General features: G+C 36.5%; 3 protein-coding genes across 5 annotated transcripts in view; 2 read left to right on the plus strand and 1 right to left on the minus strand.

Annotated features, from left to right (window-relative positions):
• On the plus strand, positions 3,233-16,959 carry LOC109842394 (uncharacterized membrane protein YuiD-like). Its single transcript, XM_020411274.1, has 6 exons — positions 3,233-3,346; positions 4,171-4,307; positions 8,163-8,319; positions 9,687-9,737; positions 10,588-10,680; positions 16,361-16,959. Exons 1-6 carry the CDS (start codon positions 3,233-3,235, stop codon positions 16,424-16,426), a joined length of 618 nt encoding a protein of 205 aa, XP_020266863.1. The 3' UTR covers positions 16,427-16,959.
• Positions 18,133-19,564, minus strand: LOC109843372. The gene has a single exon (XM_020412308.1). The coding sequence runs from the start codon at positions 19,237-19,239 to the stop codon at positions 18,637-18,639; it is 603 nt and encodes a 200-aa protein (XP_020267897.1). The 5' UTR covers positions 19,240-19,564; the 3' UTR covers positions 18,133-18,636.
• LOC109840726 (condensin complex subunit 2-like) overlaps positions 23,760-24,886 on the plus strand; it is a 9,247-nt gene continuing 8,120 nt past the window's right edge. For 2 of the 3 annotated variants that reach the window (XM_020409470.1, XM_020409471.1), the window contains exons 1-3: positions 23,760-24,096; positions 24,180-24,284; positions 24,356-24,473. In XM_020409470.1, the coding sequence (XP_020265059.1) occupies positions 23,857-24,096; positions 24,180-24,284; positions 24,356-24,473 (463 nt within the window). In that variant the 5' untranslated portion in view covers positions 23,760-23,856. The remainder of the gene's footprint in view (positions 24,097-24,179; positions 24,285-24,355; positions 24,474-24,886) is intronic. The other variant, XM_020409469.1, reaches the window with a different exon arrangement.

Here is a 24,886-nt window from a genome sequence, read left to right on the forward strand (position 1 = left end):
TTTTTTTTGTCCTTTTTCCTTTTTTCTTTTTTTTAAGGCAAACAGTAAATTTATATATCTATCTACAAACTGAATATTACACATGTGATGATGACAAGCCGATAACAAGCTGCGCCGCTAATCCTTTCTGAATTGTAAAACCCAACCTACGAAACACGTACTCAGTTGACCCTGCTGTCGCGACATTCCTATTCATGAATTTCTGTACCCTCTTGAGGAACTCCACCGCATTAGCTGCAAGGAAATCAAATGTATCGAACACGAACGGGATGAAACTTTATATTGCAAGCTTGAAACTGTGGTGGTTGTCTTTTTCTTGGGGTGGGTCGGTGGTGTATTTTTATAGAATTAGTGAGTTAATAGATAAAGTTAAGTTCAACTAAAAAGATGGTAGTTTTAAACCTTCAAAATTTTCATCAACTCGTAATAGCTTGAATGAGGTTGTAAGTTTAACTTAAATGAAGATAATCTTTCAAAATTTAACTTTATTGTTTATTCAACTGATAAAGTTCATAATTAGAGCTCCAATCAATTAGATAAAGTGATGGATTATGTGGATTTAAGAGTTGGAATTAACGATTGAGATTCACTCCAAATCATTTTGTATATTATTAATATTATTTCCATTTTATGTATTTTATATTTACTTTTTAAAACAAAAATATTTTCAACAATAGTAAAATAAATTTATTATTGATTAGGATGGGATTAGAATGTGATATCAGAAAGAGTCAATGATAATATTGACAATATAAAGTTTTTCCTAAATTCATACTTTTAAAGAGAGTATAACTATATTATAATTATATCAGGAGAGGGTTTTTCCAATAAAGAACCAGTCTAGAAGGCTAAATGAAATCCTTGATTTTTTACCAAATAAAAACATAAAAATAAAAATAAAAACTATGAACAGGGATTAGTTATGGTTTAATTTTAGGGAAAAATGTGTCCAGACCCCAAAAACATAAACTTCATGTGCTGCAGCTCCTTCTAGTTTCCCCCATGTGGTTCAGCCCCTTGAAGTGTGACGTTTTGTGCTGCAGCCCCTTTTTAACAATTATTACATGCCAACTAAGCTAAAATCCCCAAAATAACCTTACCCCCTCTCCTCAATCCTTCAAACCCAGTTCTCTCTCTCTCTCTCTCTCTCTCTCTCTCTCCCCCTCTCTCTCCCCTCTCTCTCCCCTCTCTCTCTCTCTTTAAAAACAAGGGTTTTATCAAGCTCGTCGCTCTGGCCCACGCCCTCCTCGCCGTCGCCACCTCCGCCCAGGCTCCCAAGCCTCCCCCGAGTTCGTCGCCGTCTCCCCTCCTCTCCTCCACCCGACCTCTTCGCGGTAGCTCGCCGTCGCTCCCTATCTCGCTCTCGACTACGCCGGAGTTCGTCGTTGTGCCTGCCACTTTTGAACCCATAGTATGATAGGCCGGAGGAGGATGACCAAGAGAAAAGAGTGCATGATGCCCAAGAAAAGTGAAAATGAAGGGGACAGAATAGAACTAACATTGTGCAGATTAGAACTAACACTGTAGACAGAATAGAACTAACATTGTAGACAGAATAGAACTAACATTGTAGACAGAATAGAACTAACATTGTAGACAGAATAGAACTAACATTGTAGACAGAAGAGAACTAACATTGTAGACAGAATAGAACTGTAGACAGAACAGAACTAACATTATAGACAGAATAGCATATTCTTGTACTTTAACTTGGAACTAGATGCAACTTATGACTCTGTCTAGTTTCTGGTATTGGTTTATGATTCAACAAATGAGCATGCTCATATTCTTTACAGAAATTTACACCCTATCATTAGATTGAAATAGAGCATTCTGGATGTTTCGTCATTGGTTGACAATAGCAGTATCAGTTTCTTAATGTGTTCCTCTGCCTGTTTAAGCTCTCGAGCTGGACTTCTGGATTACTATAGACATGTAGTCTGTTTGCATACAAGTTTTAGTGGTTTGAAATTGACTACGTGGTTACAGTTTTCTATTTTGGAAATGGGAACGTATCGTAAATCACGCAGCATTTTGCTCCTTGGCAACATTTTGGCTGACTACTATTCTCAATTCTGTAAACAGGAACCATGCTTTGAAAATGGGCAAAAGCAGCAGGAAGACTCTACACAATTGTCACGAGTGTGAAGAATCTGCGAGACATGCTGGAATGCCTCAATCTTTACTTCGAATCCCTTCAACCAAGTTTGTAATTGACCCAACAACTTTCTTATAGGGTGATTGTATTTTGGACAATTCTGGACAAAAATAATTGTGGTTGGTAACACCAGAAATTACAAACTCAATAAGCGGCACGAACTTGGTTGAAGGGATTTGAAGTAAAGATTGAGGCATTCCGGCATGTCTCGCAGATTCTTCACACTCGTGACAATTGTGTAGAGTCTTCCTGCTGCTTTTGCCCATTTTCAAAGCATGGTTCCTGTTTACAGAATTGAGAATAGTAGTCAGCCAAAATGTTGTCAAGGAGCAAAATGCTGCATGATTTACGATACGTTCCCATTTCCAAAATAGAAAACTGTAACCACATAGTCAATTTCAAACCACTAAAACTTGTATGCAAACGAACTACATGTCTATAGTAATCCAGAAGTCCAGCTCGAGAGCTTAAACAGGCAGAGGAACACATTAAGAAACTGATACTGTTATTGTCAACCAATGACGAAACAGCCAGAATGCTCTATTTCAATCTAATGACAGGGTGTAAATTTCTGTAAAGAATATGAGCATGCTCATTTGTTGAATCATAAACCAATACCAGAAACTAGACAGAGTCATAAGTTGCATCTAGTTCCAAGTTAAAGTACAAGAATATGCTATTCTGTCTATAATGTTAGTTCTGTTCTGTCTACAGTTCTATTCTGTCTACAATGTTAGTTCTATTCTGTCTATAATGTTAGTTCTATTCTGTCTACAGTTCTATTCTATCTACAATGTTAGTTCTATTCTGTCTACAATGTTAGTTCTATTCTGTCTACAATGTTAGTTCTATTCTGTCTACAATGTTAGTTCTATTCTGTCTACAATGTTAGTTCTATTCTGTCTACAGTGTTAGTTCTAATCTGCACAATGTTAGTTCTATTCTGTCCCCTTCATTTTTACTTTTCTTGAGCATCATGCACTCTTTTCTCTTGGTCATCCTCCTCCGGCCTACCATACTATGGGTTCAAAAGTGGCAGGCACAGCGACGAACTCCGGCGTAGTCGAGGGCGAGATGGGGAGCGACGGCGAGCTACCGCGACGAGGTCGGGCGGAGGAGAGGAGGGGAGGCGGCGACGAACTCGGGGGAGGCTTGGGAGCCTGGGCGGAGGTGGCGATGGCGACGAGGGCGAGGGCCAGAGCGACGAGCTTGATAAAACCCTTGTTTTTAAAGAGAGAGAGGGGAGAGAGAGGGGGGAGAGAGAGAGAGAGAGAGAGAACTGTGTTTGAAGAATTGAGGAGAGGGGGTAAGGTTATTTTGGGGATTTTAGCTTAGTTGGCATGTAATAATTGTTAAAAAGGGGTTGCAGCACAAAACGTCACACTTCAAGGGGCTGAACCACATGGGGGAAACTAGAAGGGGCTGCAGCACATGAAGTTTATGTTTTTGGGGCCTGGACACATTTTTCCCTTAATTTTAAGGGGTTATCAAGTACACCCGAGGCTTGTTAATTAAGACGAGGCATATCAAGAAAAAGCATGTGAATGAGACGCAATTTAAGGCGAATAAGAATTATGTGAACGCTAAACAAATTGTCAAATTCTATATCAAAGTGAGCTAAAACAAAAATCAAAATTTAACATAAGATACCTTTTTTTTCTTCCCGTCAGATCTAAGTGATTATACACTTAACCGAATATGATCTTTCACACAAGTCCGACCCGAATCCCACCCGTCGAGCAATCCCCGTCCTCGCTCACACTCCTTCCCCTCTTACAGTCTCTACGGAAGAGAAATAAATGTTCGGAGCATCAACCTTAAAAAATTAATTAAAAAAATAAATTGAAATAAATAAGCGAGGGAGCAGATTGAGGTTGGTCGAAGTCAGTGCCCTAGGAGCCGACAAAGGGTTACAAATCTAACCATCACCGCTTGCGCGAATTTTAAAGAGAGAGTAGTTACTGTGATCGGTCGATTAGATCGATTGATGGACGAGGTCTTAACTCGGCGAGCGTGATCAATCCCGACATCGTGCCACGGGGCGCGGCGCGGCGGAGATCTCTCCGTTTCCTCTGTCGACGAATCTCCCCTTCGTGTCGGCGCTGCTGGCTTTCTCTATTGCCCAGTTCCTCAAGATCTTCACCACTTGGTGCGTCCTCTCATGCCCTAGATCTCAGATCTCTTTATGCCCTAATTACATGCTCAAATCTTGATTTTTTGAAGTTTAAGTGGCTATACGTGAAGATATTCCTTGCCTCGTTCTTGAAAAATTGAATTTATATAAACTTTTGATGGATAGTTACTTCTATGTGTATTGCGAAAGAGGAACCTACATAGTACATTATGCTTGCAAAATTGTAAATTTTTTCCCCATTAGAAGGGACAAAATTCAAGTTGCTTTATTGATTAAAAGTAGAATTCAACTGACAAGGAAAAACGAAAAATGATGCATTGAGTAAAGACACAATTGGGCGGGGCATTACTTGTATGGTGTCGGAGGTTACCCCGTTTAGTAGCTCGAGATCATGTATTGAGCTGTATTAAGCCAAAGCAGAGAAGGATATGAGCAAGTTGAATGTGCGTCTGATTGAAAATATGTATCATGTAACCGGATGTTTGTGATTGTTAAATGTTTTAAGTGAGTAAACAAACTAAGCTATCTGAAGAAAATGTTGTTACAAAGGTTGTCTCTTTCTTCTTTTTGTCAAAACCTGACTTTTATTATTAGGGTACTGAATCAATATAGACAGGCCGGTTCTGAGATTTTAGGGGCCCTGTGCGAAAAGTAAACACAATGCTCTTCTCTATATATAAAATATCAATAAATTCCAATTTGAATCCCTAAAATGGTAGGGAACAAAATGTAACTGATCAGACATTAAAATGTTATCTGATTTTTTTGCATCTGAATAGTCTTTAACATACTTTCAAGTGCTATTGTCCATTCTTCATCTCTTCGGTCACCTGAATAAAATGTTACTGATCAGATAAATGCATATAATCCCACCTTAATAAAGCTTTCCAATAGAGCAAATAGTCCACAATAAGAAATATTTACAAAAGATAGTTGACTTTGCACATTTATTATCCCTGATTCTATGAACTGATTGTAAGAAAGTTTTGGAACTTTGCACATTTACGCCTATCACAAATTTTCAATCAATTTGAATATGATTGCCACGTCGAGAGCACACTGTTAAGTTTAGTTTTTCAGAAAATGGAAGCAGCAGAAAGTGAAAAAAAAATATGATAAGAATTGGTGCAATTATAAGAAGGTAATTGTAGTTTTATTAAGGATAAGATGTGAGACAACCAGCTAAATTGATTTTTACATGTATACACTGGAGAGAAAAAGTGCATGAGTTGCTAGGAGCAACAGAATGTTAGTTGAAGGTGAGATGTAGACTTAGGAATTTCCCAACTGGACATGGATTAAGGCAACAAGTTGTGCAGAATTGTTAACTTAGCATGATCCATAACTGACCTAAGTGGAGAAAACAAAGTTAATGCAGATGAAATTACTATAAAAAACTTCAGTTCATCAACAGATGAAATTACCTACATACACATATCTCAAAAAACAACCAAAAAAATTTTGATAAACTGAAATAAACCCTCCAATACATAATATGCAGTCTAAAAAAATACATACAATAATCACCATAATTTATTTTTTACTGACCTTTGCAGTGTGAAAAAGCAAAGAATCACCAAGATCTGATTGATGGCGGAGGAGGAGGAGCGGGGGCGGTGTCGTGGCTGAGTTGGGCTTGAAAATAGCAAAAAGTTAACAAATTACTAATTCTACCATGAAAACTTATCTTTAACACCCGCTATCAAAAAGATCAAAATGCTCATGCTAAGGAAAGAAAGTTCAATTTGACCTAGAATTTTCCAAACCCTAAATGAGCTAAAGACAGCAACTTTCCAGTGAAAATTCTCAAATAGAGAGTAAAAAATGGACCTTTTCCCCTGGGAGCGTCTTTCCATCCTTAACGTAAAACTCCCTGATATCAACCACGATTTTCCCTTGCCAGCTCCGGACTGAAACCCTCCGGTTCTTCGACAACTGCAAGAAAAAGAGGGGGAAAACCCAAACTTTAAGTTCAAAATACAAAAAACCACAAGAGGAGAGAAAACTAGGGTTTAATCGAACTGGAGTTAGTGTAGCTTGACCTCGCGGACGACGATTCCATCTTCGTCGGAGTCACCCTTCGCAAGCTTCTTCGACGGCGGAGCGCCGTCGAAGACTCCGCCGGCGGCCTCCTCGTCGGTTCTCTTCTTGCCTTTTTCCACATTTCAGAGAGAGAGAAGAAAAGAGAAGAGTGACCGGGGTTTGTGAAGCGGATAGGGTCACGAGAGGCGCTGAGACTTTTATTTTTAGGGGCCCCCAATTTTTTGGGGCCCTGTGCGGTCGATCAGCTCGCACGCCCTCAGAGCCGGGCCTAATAGACTACTTAATTGATGCATCTAAAGCAGTTGCAGGTACCATTTGCATGTAAAGTCGTGAAAATTTTACAGCAGTTGCAGGTACCATTTGCATGTAAAGTCGTGAAAATTTTACTTTTACTCCCAAAAGCCCATGCTATCTAAAAACACTAAATAAATTAGTAAGCATTTGTATTATCCCATTGGAAAGTAAAAAGTCGTTTAAATTTTCAACAACTAAAGTGCGCCCCCACCCACGCGCGCGCGCAAGAGGGAAATTTTCTGGATCTGCCACTGCTTGTACTGAATCTTAACAGCGCTTCTTTTGTACTGATGAATACTTTGTTGTACAACTAAAAGAAAGTACATGAGCTTGAATAGAGTTTAAGAAATAGGTCAATACCTGAGGGGCTTGTTCAGATAGAAGAGTTAAGAGTTAGGGACTAAATTCCTTTGCTCCTCCAAAACACTTCTAATATTCCATTTTATCTCCAAGATTAGTATTCAAGTTCTCTAAAAAACTTGTTCGTAATTTCACCTACTTTTTGTGGATGAACTGGGCACGTTCTATCAAAAAGGTGGAATTAGCATGCCTTTGACATGACATCAACTCCATTGTTATTCTTCTCCTAAAAGTTCATTCTTACTGCTTTAGTTCTTATATTGAAACAAGACCAAAGTTATTTCTAATCAGTGCCTGCTTCATTGGTACGCGTCGTTGTAGGAGGCCTAAGTACTTCAATGTTTTCTATTGCAATGCATACGGACTGCTTATCTGTTGGTCCTGGCCTATGGATTTGTCAGATCCTTGGAAAGCCCAGATTGCAGCCTCTGTGATGCTTATCTATTTGCTTCCTAGAAACCTTTAAGTGAATGCTTTTGAAATAGAATGATACATGGATAAGAAAAAGGAAAGGCCAAAGATAAAAAAGAAATTAGGGGGAGAAAATGAAATCAAGGTAAAGGTTGATGACGATCATTTTGAAGGCATTCATGCATTGACCTATATATCATTAACTTATACTTGTTAGGCTATCTTTTAGGACATATTTAGCATGTTTGCAGTTAACTGTTGTAAACTTGTATTCTTGATGATGAAGATTAATCAGGTCCATCCTTTAGACGGGATATGAATACTTGTTACTTCTGAAGCTCCCCGCATTCCTTTTCGCATGATGATCTCGGTCTGTTGATATTGATCTTCCAACCTTGCTAATCTGTAAATCTTTTTTTCCTCTCCTGAAGTGTATATGGTCACTCAAACAGACACTGAACCATCACCATTGAAATTGTGAACCGTTTTTGGTAGTTTAGTCGTTTATCTCTTATCTAGTGGTTTGATCTCATATGTAGTGATTTGAATTGAGTTTAAATAATTGTTCCTGCTATTTGCAGAAAAGAAATGTGAAATGCTTGTGTCTGTGGGTAGAAAGCATGGTTGTAGTTTAAGTGATTGTATGGATATAATTAGTTATTAAATGGGCTATATATGCAAAATATTCCAGTTTCTGATTTGATATTCATAACTTTCAGTTCCTTCCGTTAAGCCTTCAACATGTTCGTCCAAGACATGCAGGTTTAAGGAAAAGAGATGGGATTCTAGTAGGTTGCTTGGATCAGGTGGAATGCCTTCATCACATTCAGCAACTGTGGCAGCTCTTGCAGTGGCCATTGGTCTTCAAGAAGGGACAGGGGGTTCCTTATTTGCTCTTGCTACGATATTGGCATCTGTTGTAAGCATTTCTTTTGTTAGACCTTTTTTGTTCTATCTAATAACTATTTAAGTTCTAGACTCTATTCTTTTATGCAATGGTCACAAAAACTTTAGGTGTTCTTCTATGATGTTTTATTGTTCTGCATATGTAAATTTCTGCACAAAATATGATCAGTCTGTGCACTCCTCTTGTAGTATTATCCTCGCCAATCTTGTTGCTTATTTACATAGTTGTCAGTAAGATGCATGGCTGATGACAATCTGATACAATTTATGAAAGATCAAATGCATTTCTGACACGTATAGTCCTTGTATTGTATGGCACAAAGTTGATACATGAATCACTACATATGTATATGTGATGCATCTGAAAGACCCATGTTTCAGCGATTCATTTGTTTAGAGAAAATTCATTTTGACAGTTAATTTTTCTTTGAGAACTACAATGCTAATAAATTTTATTTTAAGTCATGTGCTACACAACAACAATAAGAGAGAATCGCTTGAGATGATTTGGTCATGTGCACCTGAGGCAATAAATTGCACAAACTAGGAAAAGTGATAAGATTATATTATTAATGTATAAAAGAAGTCTAAACACATGGCTATGAAAGCACTTAAGAAAGATATGATAAAAATTAACTTAGTGGAGGAGATAATCGTCAACAGAGCTGAACGGAAGAATATGATTCATGTAGCTCACCCAATATTGAGATGACAAACCCAGAATTGGGATGATAATAATTAACTTAGCGGAGTAGATAGTCCTCAACAAAACTGAACAGAAGAATATGATTCATTTAGCTCATCGTAAAATTTTGGGATAAAGACTTTGTTTATCGTTGTTATACTTAAAGTAATGTTCAAGCCTTTGATGTGAATCATTATAACTCTTATCCTTTAAAAAAAACAGTCAAGTTTAAATATAGTTCAATGTACATCTACAAATCCACGTGTATTTTGAACCTCATAATAAGATTCTAACTTACTACTTACTAGTGCTGGATCTCCTCCGATACATCCACATACAATACATAATTTGGAATGTGGAACATCTATAAATCAACATAAAGTTTAAACCCCATCATGAAATTCTAACTTACCATTGTTAGATCTCCTCCAATATGTTCTCAGACAATGCATAAATTTTAGAATGCGGGAAAAAGTACTCAATACTACATATTGGTGTATCCAAATGTTACGATTGTGGTACGTCTCCATTTTTTGGAAATTATGGGTCGAAATTTTCTCTATTCTTTTATGCTCTAATACTCAATGTAAATAACTTGCCTTTTGTTTTGGTGCATGGAATTTATGTATTAGTGGAAGCTTCTCATTCACTCTCTTAACATTAGTCAAGCTTAATAATCAGTTTATGCCCTACAGGTAATGTATGATGCATCTGGGATCAGGTTGCATGCTGGCAGGCAAGCTGAGGTAAAGAGTCTGCTAAAGTTGCATCAATTATTGTTCTCCAGACAAATATCTGTGTTTGACAAGCATGAGGAAAAATATCTTTGAGCGTGCATACTTGTGTTCTTTCAGCAAATAAGTAAATTCTGACCCCTTCACAAAACCCCCAAAAAGGATAAAAAAAAGAGTGCAGAAGCTCTGTAATGGCTATTGCAGTTTGAGCCTCCTACTTTAGTCAGCATACTTGTTACTGCACAAGGAAGATTTGTTTCTTCAAATGAAATTTCTCATAGGTTTCCTCCCCCAGCAGTTCACATTATTCACTGGCAGTAGGCAGCTGGAGATGGTAGTTCCTACATGTACTCTGGGAGGGAGATATATTTGAACTCAATTTATATTAATGAACTTATACATAAACCCATATAAAAACTATGATTAACTTCTGATATTTCTGAAGTGTTGAATCAAGCACACACTCACACATGTTAGATCATTTAGCAAAATGAGTTGCCACCTCATAACCATTATTTCTACGCACACATATCTTGAAATGGTGATTGATAACATGATTCCTATAATTTCCATTAGCTTGTTAAATGATTTTCTACTCAAGCTTGTTACAAATTCGAACTCAAATCAATATAAAACAGACAAACTTTTAACCTCGACTGCTAAAATTTCCAAAAATGTCAATTCAAAATTTAACTGTTAGCTTCCTTAAAATAGTACCCCTGGTATGATTTTTGATGTTAACCTTGTATGTTAAAATTTCTAAAGTGGAGAATCAAATATTTATATGATAACTATCCTGATATAAATACTTTTGAAGTTTGATTGGTGTTCTTGAAATTATTGGAATATTCTTTGTTTGCAGTTGCTAAATCAACTGGTATATGAGTTGCCACGAGAGCACCCTTTGTCTAGTGTCAAGCCTTTACGTGATTCTCTTGGACACACTCCGCTTCAGGTACGCGGTTAGAATACTGTTCTTTGAATTTTAATGTTGGGATTTGAGAGTTTTAGAACATGCGCTATCTTTCTGTTTTGATTTGTTAGTTGTTATATTTGTTTCAAGCTATTTCATTTCAGCCACATGCCTTTTTTAGTAGCTGCTTAGAAATGCTATTGTGCAGACCTGATAAAACGAGATTTTTTGCATGTTTTTTAGCCACTAGAATTATGAAATAAAACATTTGATTGCTTATGCATCTTTAGCTCGCTTTAGTGCCATCCTAGGAGATGTAAATGCTCTTTTAAGGTGGGACAATTCTATGGTTCATATTATCAGAATTAATAGGTGTGGAGACAAAAAGATAAAATAAAATAAAATTAAAAAAATAAAAAGATAGCCTAATGGTCAGCGTGAAGGTAGATTGAAAAGTTATTGATGGTTGGCATGAAGTCGTCCAATGGAAAGGACGTAATATGAGAATTTTTTAACGAGGACAATGACGTCGGAATAGGTCTTTACATGGAGGGAAGTGGTGATTTGCAGTAAACATCATATGGCCCTTAAAGATGGAAGGCTTTTTGGTTGTGATCATCGGGCCTTACAAGCATGGTGGGCCAGAATTATCAATTAAGAGATCTTCTTGATTTCTATTGGTTCAAAATATCAGAAGTCTATGCAGAACTTGAATTTTGAAACGTTTAAAGTGAATGTGTAAAATTGAGCATCTTGAGAATCCTTAATATTTACGTTGGTTAGGTAGGGAAATACGTTGGTTAGGTAGGGAAATTACTCTTGAATTATGTGATTCCCAGCACTCTTCTTAGAATAAGAAGTTTAGTCTCAAATTAAAAAGATTTATGGGCCTAGGCTGATTGGATCTAGCGCACTATTACTGATCTTTTATGATCACGAAAAGCACCCCTCATGTCCATTTTTCCTCAGTAAAGAAATTCGCACTAAATGAGGGTGGATTTTAGGACAATAATCGTACTCATACAGTTTGAGTGATATCTATTACATAATAAAAAAAATCTTGACCTGCAACTCATCTGTAGTTGCAATCCAACAGTTTGCTTAAAGAAAATATAAAGCAAACTTTGTTCCTAGAGAATCATATTGCTTTAACTTGACTGGTTTTCCAAATCATGTACATGATGCCGTAATTCCTGATTATTTTTCAATCTTGATGGTGGTTGTATAACTTACCTCTATATATAATACATGGAAAATATATATATATGAGCAAAATGGGCTGCCAGCTTAATGCTATGTGAGCCCCCCATGCTAGTCACATCGGGATGGGGCTCATATGGCAGTGAGCTGACAACTCATTTTGAAAATGAGCTGCCAGTTCTTACCTAATATCCCCCCCCTCTCTCTCTCTACACACACAAAGGAAAAGTATATATGAGCTAACAACCCATTTTGCAAAATGAGCTGTCAGCTCAATGCCATGTGAGCCCTCTTGTTAGTCACAATGGGGTGATCACCTTAGGTTGAATCTAAGAATTCACCTCTCAAATTATGGATTGAGCTATATCAATGGACGATCTGCACCATTCATCATGATCTAAATGTCTTAAAACATCTATATCAATGGACGATCCGCACCATTCATCATGATCTAAATGTCTTAAAGCATCTACAAAATAAAAATCATGATGTTTGAATATTTCTAACACATATTTTTTATTGTCTCTTTGGTTGTATTGTTATGAAACCGTTAATTTTATTATCACTTGATGCATTAGTAAATACAACTCAATATGTTTAATTTTTGGTTTATATGTCATCCCAATCATATAGATCAAAATAAACAAAATGGATCAAATAAATTTATTGTGTATAATCTAATTTCGAAGGTGCATCCTTAGATGCTACCTAAGGTGGCTCATTAGGTACATATTTCCCTATATGGGAAATATGTACCTAAGGAGTCACCTTAGGTTGAATCTAAGAATTCACCTCTCAAATTATGGATTGAGCTATATCAATGGACGATCCGCACCATTCATCATGATCTAAATGTCTTAAAGCATCTATAAAATAAAAATAATGATGTTTGAATATTTCTAACACATATTTTTCATTGTCTCTTTGGTTGTATTGTTATGAAACCGTTAATTTTATTATCACTTGATGCATTAGTAAATACAACCCAATATGCCTAATTTTTGATTTATATGGCATCTGAATCATATAGATCAAAATGAACGAAATGGATCAAGTAAATTTATTGTGTATAATCTAATTTCGAAGGTGCATCCTTAGATGCTACCTAAGGTGGCTCATTAGGTACATATTTCCCTATATATACATATATGTATATATATACATATATATCTATATGAGAAAAATTGGTATGCTTGGTACCAAGCACAAAAAGTTATGTTTGGTAGTGATGTGACATAATCCCCTTCACTCATTCAAATGATTGCATATCCCCATACACTTCTCATTTGGTCTCCCATTTGAATGAGTGGAGGGGATTGTGTCACCTTACTACCAAAAATACTCATATTTCTCTTTATGTGTATGTGTGTGTGTGTGTGTGTGTGTGTGTCTATATATATATATATATATATATATATATATATATATATATATATGAGAAAAATGGGTATGCTTGGTACCAAGCATAAAAAATTATGCTTGATAGTGAGGTAGCATAATCCCCTCCACTCATTCAAATGGTTGCATATCCTCATGCACTCCTCAACCAATGTGAATGTGTTCCCCCATTTGAATGAGTGGAGGGGATTGTGTCACCTCAGGTACCAAGCATACCCTGATGCGGCATAAACATGTACCAAAAAGGTTGCAAGTGCACAACCGTGTCAAGTTATAGTATTTAAGATATCGATCCCACGATGAAGGTGTTTTGTAGGAGAAAAAATAAAATCGGTTCTTATATTGTGTGCGTGACAAGTAGGAGTGATAAGTGAATGTGATTGTGAAGAGATTTAAAGAGTGAAAGTGGTGTGTAAGTAGGTGCAAAGTGTAAATGAGAGTGGATGTAAAAGAGAATGAGTATGATCAATAAGGTGAGAAGGAAAAATGAATAAAATCAAGAAACAAATAAAAAAATCAAGAATGAAGAACAAAATTCTAGAATAAAAGAAAATGCAAGAAATTAAAGATGGTGGATTCGATTATAGATATGGGTAATCTAAAATTGAACCTACTTCTTAGAAAATGGTGATTCCCTAGAGGGTTCTAGCCTAAAGGCGAATCAAACAAAATAAAAATAAACAAAAAGAAAAACTAAACCCAAGAGGGTTCTAGCCTCAAGGTGAATAGTATAAGAAATTAAAATCTAACTATAAAATAAATTACAAAATCTAAACTACAAAATAAAATTACAAGAATTAAATACAAGAAAATAAATCTACTCTATAAGCATAAAATAAATCTAAGGCAAGAGGGTTCTAGCCTCTTGGCTATTTAACAAGAAAATAAAATCTAAACTACAAGCATAGAAATAAATCTACACTAATAAGCAATAAAAGAGAAAAAGAAAAGAAATGCAAACCTTCAAATAATTCTCCATCTTCATCTTCATCATCATCATCCAACAAAGAGAAGAAGAGAAAAATTTAAAGTGGTGAAAAAATTATTATTATTAATTGCAACAAAAAGTTACAATTTTGGAAGGCCTTCTCAATTAAGAGTAGCCCTCCTCTCCAAAAGGAGTTACAAAAATTTTCACCCACTTAACCCCTCACTCTCTACTCCTATTTATAGTAATATTCAATGAATATGAGCCATTGGATTTGTCTTGAGCCCCAAGCAACAATCTTATCCTTTGAATTTGCTTTTTGTTCTTCTCTAGCCCAATATAGGAGCCCCAATTGATTTTCACAAATAATTGAAAATCAAGTCCAGTCCAACAATTCAATGTAGCACCGGTCCATTTCATTTACCTGCACACCAAAGCAATGGAGCTTCATTTGATTAAGAGCTAAGTCCGGTCCAAGTCCAATGAAAAGATCAAAGCTGCAGCAAAGTTGGTCCAATTCAGCCTAATGAGCTTCACTTGATTTTCAAAAGAAAATCAAATCCATCAAGCACGTCCAGCCCAACTTCAACAAATCTATTCTTTTATACAAAAGGGAGAAACAAAGAGCCACTGTTCATGCTACAGTAAATGCTACAGTAGATTTACTGTAGCAGTATTACTGCAGCAGCTGAGAAATGTAAAAGACACTGTAGCAGATCGGTTACTGTAGCAGCTCGGGAATGGCACTGTAGCAGGCGAGTTGCTGTAGCACCCCAGAAAATTCAATCTGGGAGAGTTTAAAAACGGCGGGAACACTGTAGCAAAAAAAAAAAAAAACACCGTGCTGCGCACGGGCTGCACACTAGTGCTACATTAACTTTTGAATCGCTACAGTTCCCTCCTCTGTTACAGTTTTTAAAAATTCTACAGTATTCCCGTGTACTATAGTATTATGGGGTTTCAATTTGGTCATCAGGAGCGAAAGCATGTTGCCCTGAAAGCCCAAAACAATGCTATTTGCATCAAAACACGTGACAGGGCATCCAGACCACCGTTTAAAGGGTTAAAAATTGATATTTCTAAATATACATTTTAGATGAAATGTTTAAGGACTGAACAAACAAAATCAGGGAAGGGGAAAATGCATGTATATATACATTTCAGAAAATGACCCCTAAACTAATCACTAAAGTAATAGAAAAGCTCCTTCCAACATGTAGTTCATCATTGAATCTCCGTATAGCGACGAGTCTTTGTCACAATAATACTTATGTCATATTGGATAAAACTCAAATACTTTGTATATTAGGTAAAATGACCTTAAGGGCACTAGTAAGACACATAAGGGCAACAAAAATAAGGCCCAAATGGGAAGGGTGCTCTCTTAACCAGGCTAGAGTTGGACCAGGTAGGGGTACAGTAGATTTACTGTAGCAGTATTACTGTAGCAGCTGAGAAATTTAAAAGCCACTGTAGCAGATCGGTTACTGTAGCAGCTCGGGAATGGCACTGTAGCAGGCGAGTTGCTGTAGCACCCCAGAAAATTCAATCTGGGAGAGTTTAAAAACGGCGGGAACACTGTAGCAAAAAAAAAAAAAAACACCGTGCTGCGCACGGGCTGCACACTAGTCAAATTAAAAGCCAAAGTCTAAGTCAACCGGCCCATCTTGCATTTGATTTTCAAAATAGAAAATGAAGAGGTGGCCCAATTCATTGTCAAAACAAATCATCTTTGAAGTCCGGCCCACTTCATTTGAAATCCAACTTTGTAGCAGCCGGCCTATTCTTCAAAATCAAAGCAAATGTAATCTTTTGCATCCAAGTCCATTTTATTCCAACTCTTTGCATCCAAGTCCATTCCATTGTTTTTATTGGCGTATTTTTTTGATGGGCTTTGCTCTTTGGGCTTCAGTCATTTTCCTCTTTTAAGCTTTTGCTTCATGGGCTTCTAAAATGCTACAAAAATAGAGAAGAGAGATTTTGTTATAAATGCAGTTCACTTTATATTTGGAATTTAACATTGATGGTCATAAAATGTATGTAGTGAATACTTATATATAAAGATTAACTCTTTACTTTCTTCAAATCACTTTAATTGCACCCTCATATAGATGTATTTACCTCAGAAGCAATTCACTATTATTTCTGTATGGTTTAGATTCTGGAGGCATTTAATTTATATGACATGTCTCTCAGGTTTGTGCGGGAGCTGTTCTTGGTTGCCTCGTCTCCTTCCTTATGAGGAATTCTTCTCCTGTATAAGAAAAAAATGTGGGCTTAGGTTGCCTGTGCTTCATTCTAACGGGAACAGAATTCCTAAAACTATTGTTATTGATAAGGTTCTGCGCTAAAGACCTCATTACTGTTAAATTAAATATATTCACTTTAACTATATTCTAAATACTAAGTAGCTTTTTAGTAGCTGGGATTCCTGAATAGTATAATCCGTGGTGGATAAGAATTTTCCACTTTATGCGTAAAAATAAACACCTTTATGTTCATGGATCCATTTGCAAGCTAGTTGGCTTCGATAAATTTACATTTGGAATCTGTAATGGGAATATGAGTCTGAATCCCAACAGGAACAAGGGAAGATTGACTGTTATGATATCACATTACTTTTTGAGTTTATTCGAAGGAGAATTCCCCTTTAAAAAAGCACTAAAGTCAACAGTGATCGTGAGAAAGTATGTGGTTGGAGACGGTCTATATCATTTTAATGTGTACGAAATAAATATTAACCATTGGATCTATGTACGACTCTTGATATTAAATAATCTAATGGTTGACATCTATTTGGTGGATATTTAATGTCATGCACTCTGAACCATTTGATACTTTTGATACTTTCTCTGGTGATTGTAGCCCTTTAATTTTTAACAATGAGGAAATTAGGGTCCAAAATAAAGGCTCTTGCTTTGGAGGCTCCCCATAGTAGAGAAAGGTTCTGTTGAGGGCAATGAATCCTTTTCTGCTATCAATAATTAATATGAGGGGTGACAAATTTGAAATTAAGCATATCATAATATGGAGAGGGGGACAATATTTTGCTTTAGAAACTACGTTAATTTCTAGTGTTTTAAGGTCAGACATTAAGTAAAGAAAGTATGATTTGTTAATGTCGTTTACTTGAAATATTACGTTAGAAGCGTAAATGGATAATCAACCCATCGTGGGGTGACAAGGACGGTTGGAAGGTTCCAATATAACTCTCGTAATCTTAGGTTCACTTGCAAACTTGGGTTTAATTACGGGCCGAGTTATCTTAAAAAAAAAGGCATGACTATATTTTGCACCCGCATCTTTTAATTATCAATATGTAAGAGAGTTTTGGTACTACAATAAGGTTGCCGCCTTGTGATCTGGAGGTCACCGGTTAAAATCCCGGAAACATTATCAACAGAGTAGATATGACTGTTGTGGTTTCCATTTTGTTTAATATTCAATTTTACACGTGTTAACATATTTATACGATCTTTTACTACAACAAATATATAATAAAAATGATGTAATTAATATATAATTGTTCTTTAACTTATTAATTAGTAATTATACATTTTTGTAATTGGTGTTGTAAGTGAACTTTGATTAACGTGCATACAGGTCGATATTTTTTATACTATATGGATATTCTGTCGAATTTAGGAAGAGAATCCATTGTTTCCTCTCTTTTAGCTCAAGTTCAATAGTGATATCCATAGAGTTGAGCGTTACTCCTACAAAGTTTCAGAAAAAATATCGTGGACTAAATTAGACATGATGCATATAGTTGCGATGCTAGACAGATAATTGCGATGTTCTTCAACTGCAGTTTATCGGCTGCGTGCTACATGCAGTCCTTATCCAAGTTGCTCTAAATTAAAGGAGGCTATGATCATCATTCTATACAGTGCAAAAGCTTCTTGGTTATGGACAGAGCGAGAGAGGCTTCTTTCTATCTATAATTAAAACAAGCAACATCACTTCACTCGATAAAAGCCCACGCCATCTTTGAAAGCAAACGCAGAACAAGTTGCAGTTTTGTCTGAACTACATGAAAATTTTAATTATGCATTAACCAATGGAACCATACAATTACTACACCTTGCTCATACCGACCCACCCTCTCTACAGACCCTTTATAAATGAGAATGAAAAAGAAGGAAAGAATGAGAGAAACCATGCAAATGAAAAGTAGCCTTGGCTCCTCCCTCCTCCAGTAATGTCCCCATCAAACTAATGCAACTTATATATACGAACCTAATTAATTATGTAACCCCGTATAATTACTATACTTTATATTGTTAGGGGATATGAGATACCAACAATTAATTTAGCAAAATGAGTTATCGAGAGATACAATAATGAGTTCCCCATCTTGTGTCTCGTAACAACTGTATCTTTTTAGAGCTCATTATAAAATCAATTGTTAGTTCATATCCATTCCCCCCCTTATCTATTAATATATTAACTAATAATATATACTTTATTTACTAGAAAGCCTTGTGGTAGAGCCCCTGCAACTTCTGCCATGAGTTCTCCCTCTGCATCTTGAGCTGCTTATAGAAGTTTCCGATAAACATCTCTGCCTTCATAAAAAGCTCCTGCTTACTAAGCTCTCCAATATCTCCTACCATGTTTCTCACCACCACCACTTCTTCTTCCTTCTCCATCTCCACCTCCTCCTTCTCCTCCTCTCGCTCAGGCTCGAAGCTCGCGATAAAAAACAGGCTTGGCCTCGACTTGCACCTCTTCAGACCCTCCTTGTTCACCTTCTTCTCCTCCTCAACTACTAATGGCTTCCCTATGATCACAGGCTTGATCACCTGTTGCCTGCTTGCCTGCTCACTTACAGTCTCCGTTACTGGAGACGCCGTGCTCATTGATGTAACTAATGGTTTCTTCTCCTCGTGTGGTTTTGAGATTGCAGAGAGGAAACCAGCCTCGGCGCCAAGAACAACTACGAGGAGGTTAAGTATGAAGTAGAGATAAGAAGTCCTCCTAGAAGATGGTATGAAAGGAGCTAAGAAGAGAAGAGTGAGGAATAAAACTAGCAAGAAAATCTTGGCAAGCTGAGATTTCTTGATGGCCTGCATTGTAGCTAGTATAGGTATGTAGAGAGGTTTGAGAGTTGAAGTTGGGAACAGTAGTAGTGAAATGGGGAGGGGGGTTGTGCATGTATTTATAGATGGAGAAAGAGATATAGATAGATATTTGGTTTAATCGGATAATGAGATGAGATTACGTAGGAAATTAGGGGGTTGATAGAGGCTGGGAGAAATTGAATTGATAAGGTCGGTGGCATATTCTCTTGCTTTTTGGTAATGAGTCCAAGTGAACCAAGACTGGAGGTTGTATTTGTTTCGTAGGGTCCAAGCCAAATTGCGAGAGAGCTTTTTGGGATCTTTGTTTGCTCCCCTATAGAATTGTACTATCCTAGTGACCACTTGAGGTTTATAGTGGATAATGGGTCCCATTTGGTGTAATTAGAAATTTGTTTACTTACTTTTTTGCTAGCAATTTTAACGTTTTCTCAATATAGAGCCGTCCAATATTGAAATCTAACAGTCAAGCAGGTGGTGTGGATGAATTTGATTTCTTTTTTTGTGCGTTGAGGTCACTTTCTTAGTGACAGTTATCCAATATTAGTATCTAAATGAATGACCTTCATTTATTTTTAATACAAGGGTAGACCCTGTATTGTCGTTGTTTTGTACTTACTATCCGTGTTTCTACTGTTGTTTCACTCAGGGGGTCTATCCGTAATTAACCCTTAATATGATTATTAACATTATATATATATATATATATCTTGTGAATTACGTTCTTTTGTATTTTTCAGTCAGTAATAATCATAAATGATTGAGAATGTGATCTCTCTGTTACCTAGTCATAGTGATTTTTTTTTTTGAATCAGTTGTGGAATATTTCTACTCTTTTATAATTACTGTGATCTCACTCTAGTCAATTTATTGCCAACTTTCTTTGGAAAAGCCATAAAGGCCGTAGGTCGTTGTGATCTAGTTGAAATGGATAAAAAAAAGGCGGTGATGGTTGTCATCCATGTTATCTTACCACTTCCAACTTTTTCCAGAATTTTCACACAACAACTTTTCCCAGGAATCGCATGCTGATGTTGCGAGGTAAGGGAATCTTAACAAGCTTTGTATTTGCATGCACATTGTTTAAGCTTATCCAATTCATGAGCGCAGTCAGGGCTTGAAAGTCCAGATTACAAGCACTGATAATTATTACAATAAAAGTTATAAATTATGATATGTTATTTGTTTCTACGTGATATATTTTTTTGTCGCACAAATAAAGCGTTCATATTAAAATTATGATTAGAGCATGTGTAAAGAACGTGTTTTTACACATATGGAAATGTGTCACAAAACTCATAACACATATATGTTAAGAATGGCGAAACATGCACGTGTCACAAAACTCATGACACATATGTATCAAGAATAGTGACACATAGTTGTGTTTAAACCATAAAAATGTAGAAAGTATTATCATTCAATACTATAACTTCGCATAAGCTCGCCTTGCATGCATCTTTGTTTTCGCATCGTTCACTGTAAACAACGAACACATACACATGGCTAGGATCATTCGCGTAAATAGTAAGCTGATGTTGATTGCATTCCATTTCTTTAATTTCCTTTTGAGCGTCGCTGTAGGAAATCTATCGGATAGGATATGGACCATATGGTTTAATTTCGTGTGCAATTTTACAAATTTAGGACTTCGTTTCTAGGCCATTCGAGATTGGTGGTGGGCCAAAGTTAATTTCTTTTATCCTGTAATGTTTGGATTTGTTTGCTTTGAGGAACATTCCGACAGCGTGGGGTTCCTACTTCCTTTTGGAATCCTCGGTGCTTTTTGATCTTGGCTCGAGTACTGATCCCAGCTGTGTCCACGTTGCACGTAGCTAAGCTGCATACGTGTGCATGTGTCCAGGTTCATTCATATAACCCGATTCATGCAAGTGCCATTAGAGAGGAAGAGTAGTTCTGGTGGCTTTGGAGTTTGGAGGTTTGGTGAGAGAGTATTCTTTTTTCTTTCTGTATATGCTATTCACGTAGAAATGATTCCGTTTATTGGGATTCGGATCCTCTCGGGAAATAATCAACCGGACGTTAGTACTAAAAGCATTAGTTCTTTCTCTATTACTCTTGAGTGTTGCTACGGGCACCCAAAATATGGGACCAAGGGAGGGGACACCTCACCTGTCCCCTCACTTGGTCCCATATTTTGGGTCCTTAAGTCATTTTCCATTACTTTTTTTTTATAGTGGATCAAAAGGCTCCAAATTGAAGTTACTAGAGTTTTTTTCACTCAGTGGTCTCCACCACAAAAATATCAGCCTCCGGTTAAATCCAACTAAGAGCCACTAACAGCCCCAGTTAAACCTCATTAATTAAAAGCCTATTAATTCTCTATTAATATCCTACTTAATGATCGCTATTCTCTTATTTTAACACATCATAAAGTGAATCATCTCTCTGTAAATAGCATACACAGAAAGAGAAAGAGCACCCTCTCACTGGAACCTTCAAAACAACTTACCAAGATTCTTCTCTCTCTGCAAAAGCTAACACTTGATTAATTTGGGTCGTTAGCTTAATTTGTCATGGGGTAAGATGTGTGAGGGAATATATAGATCGAACATCAGTTATAGCAAAGCAGGAGATGAACTTGGACTCTGGGTTTAAAGCATTTTGCTTCTGATGTGGAATTATATATCCATGAAGCTAGTTATGGTGTTTTCCTTGATAAATTCACCGGTGACACGTGATGAAGGATGTCACACGTCTGAAGATGAGAGTTTTACAAATCAGCCTCAATCTAGTTTAGTTTTCTTCAAAAAAGGCAGAATCCACAATGGATAAGCCTCATGAATCCCACGCAACTTTGATTTTTCTCCAAAGCCAAATCTAACCCGTATAAACTAATTTCTCAAAGACAAGTTATTTTTCAGTTCTTCACTTAAATCTAAGTCTCAAACAGAGGTCTGCACAATGAACTCCTTAACGTTAGGGGAAAAAAAATCCTCATCAGAAGACTATGTGAATAAAACTATACTTACTAGGAGAATATATGTTACATTTTTATCTTAGTTTAATAGAATTTTCACAGGAATCTTTTTCGTATAAAAAGAAAAAGAAAAAGATACAACACTTCAACCAACAAAAGGAAAACCCTGGACTCGTGTAGTTCTCATTATCTTAGTATTTTTTTTAACCGTAAGCACGTATTATTTTTTCCTCCTTTCTCCTTTTAAAATGATACTAGGCCTAAGTTAGACTTTTAGGGGCGGTTTGGTTGCACACTTTTTAAGATAACTTTTCTCAAAACATCTGACAATGGTAATTTTGTAATTAAAAGTTTTTCAGAGATTTCTGTAAATTGTGTTTGGTTCAACAAAAAATTTACAGAAATATTTTCTATAAAATATCAAAACCTACCAAATTTTACAAAAAATAATTTCCTCCCAAAATGAGAGGAAATCACCAGAAATCTGACACATACCATATTTCATTAAAAACCCTCGTCCGCCCCAGCCTTCTTTATTTTCTCGAATAGGATGTGTGTATACTTTTATTTTCTACTGTAGAACTAGTTTGTAAGATAACATCTCGTAATGACGGTTGCTCATTGAGTTTATTTTGGATGTGAGAAAATAGGAAGTTTATTTTGTGTTTCTCATTTGATTGAACCTTGATTTTTTACAAATGCATGCAATTTCAAGATAATCACAACAAAGTTCATTTCCCTTGAATATTTTTTTACAAATGCATGCAATTTCAAGATAATCACAACAAAGTTCATTTCCCTTGAATATATAAAACAATTCATGCATGTTGTCAAACAACAAAGTTCATTTCCCTTGAATATATAAAACAATTCATGCATGTTGTCAAGCTTCGGGGCAAGTTAGCAATTTGTATTCGAGTTTGTTTAGCTCTCTATTGTTGGTTTTTTATAAGATTTAAAGATGTGAAAATTTTGTATATGTGCATAACCATTAAAGTGATAAAGATGGTAGTTGACACTTTTCTATAAATTTGACATATGTAACCAAACAAAAGAAAAGGAAATCTTGTTATTTTCTATAAAGTTATGAGCCATTTTCTTGTTTAACAAAAGAAAAGGAAATCTTGTTATTTTCTATAAAGTTATGAGCCATTTTCTTGTTTTGAACCAAACAAGCAAAGTACAAAAAACAAGAAAATTGATACTTTTTGATTTCTCAAAACTTTTTCTATAATTTTTTTAAGAAATATAAGGAAATCATATTTTAGATGGAAAATATTTCCTATAATTTCTAGAAATTGAACCAAACACCCCCTTAAGCAATAAGCAACTCGTGAAGATATATTACCTTTTAAAATCAATTCGTGCTAATTATACGCTATTTCTGACCCGATTGCTTTATGGCAATATTGTTAGGGCCAACTTAGGGCCTATTTCGAGTAAGCCATAGCCCATATAAGTCAATAGCCCGAATATAAAAGTTACATTGGGCTGGGTCCACCAATTGGCAAAATGGCGACCCCACTTCAAAGTTCCGATTTCAAATTCAGTATAGAAAAGGAGGGAAAACCCCAAATTCAGACACTCAAGAGAAAAAGATAGCGAAACCCTAGAAGTCGAAGCCAAATTCGAGAAGACGAAGGACTCCTCGTAAAAAAAAAGAATCTCCAATGGCTTCTCGTATCCAATCCCCAGTTTTCAACCCTAACCCTTTCCCTCTAGGATCCAATGACGATGACCTCGAGCGCGCCCAAGCACGTGCCGCGCGTGCCGCCTCCATTCGCCGTAGGTCCGTCGCCTTCTCTCCTCCGCCTCCCACAAATCGCAGTCGCCAACAGGATCATCCATTCTTGGCTAGCGATCAGATCATGGATCTCTTTCAGAATTGTATCAAGCTCGCCAGTGAAAACGTTTGTGCTCTTAAAGTTCTCATTTTTATCATTTTTCATCGTTTTCTTAGGTCGTGAAACTAGGGTTTTGTTAAAATGCGCAGAAAATCAACCAGAAGAACACGTGGGAGCTCGGGCTGATTGATCATCTTAGTGAGATTGTTAGGGTTAGAGATGATACTGAAGATAATGAAACCAATTTCCAAAAGGTAACATTTTTGTTTCTTCTATAATTTTAACTCTTTAATTGGGTAGAAATGTGAATTGGGCTGTTCTGTAGGCTAGTTGCACTTTGGAAGCTGGAGTGAAGATTTACTCGCTGAGAGTGGATTCTGTGCATTCTGAGGCCTATAAGGTTCTTGGAGGGATCAATAGGGCCGGGCGTGAAGAAGATGGAGGTCAGGTTCCTTTTACAGTCTCTTGATATTTATTTTCTGCCGGAATAGTCATGATTGTATCATTTATCTGAGCATTTCTCTACAGGGAGTTCTATTTACATAAAGTTATAAGTTATATGTCTTGGTAATCAATGAACTCGATCCATAGGGGGGGACTCTTTCTGAATGGATGTGACATAATATAAACAAAATTGAGCTACAAGTTTCATATACAAATGAGCAAGGAGTGTCAAATGTGATAAACGACTAACACAACATGGATTTGCTACTCCGTAAATCTGACGCAGAGGCACTTCAAATCGTATGATTTTATGATTGATTACGAGAAATAAAAGAAACTTGTATGATACGGTTTCTGAACTCAGATTTGAAGTCTTAGCTCAAAGCTGGTTGCGAGGACTAAGGAGAGTTGA

Source organism: Asparagus officinalis, chromosome 5, assembly GCF_001876935.1.
Source record: "Asparagus officinalis chromosome 5, Aspof.V1, whole genome shotgun sequence".
Taxonomy (NCBI): domain Eukaryota; kingdom Viridiplantae; phylum Streptophyta; class Magnoliopsida; order Asparagales; family Asparagaceae; genus Asparagus; species Asparagus officinalis.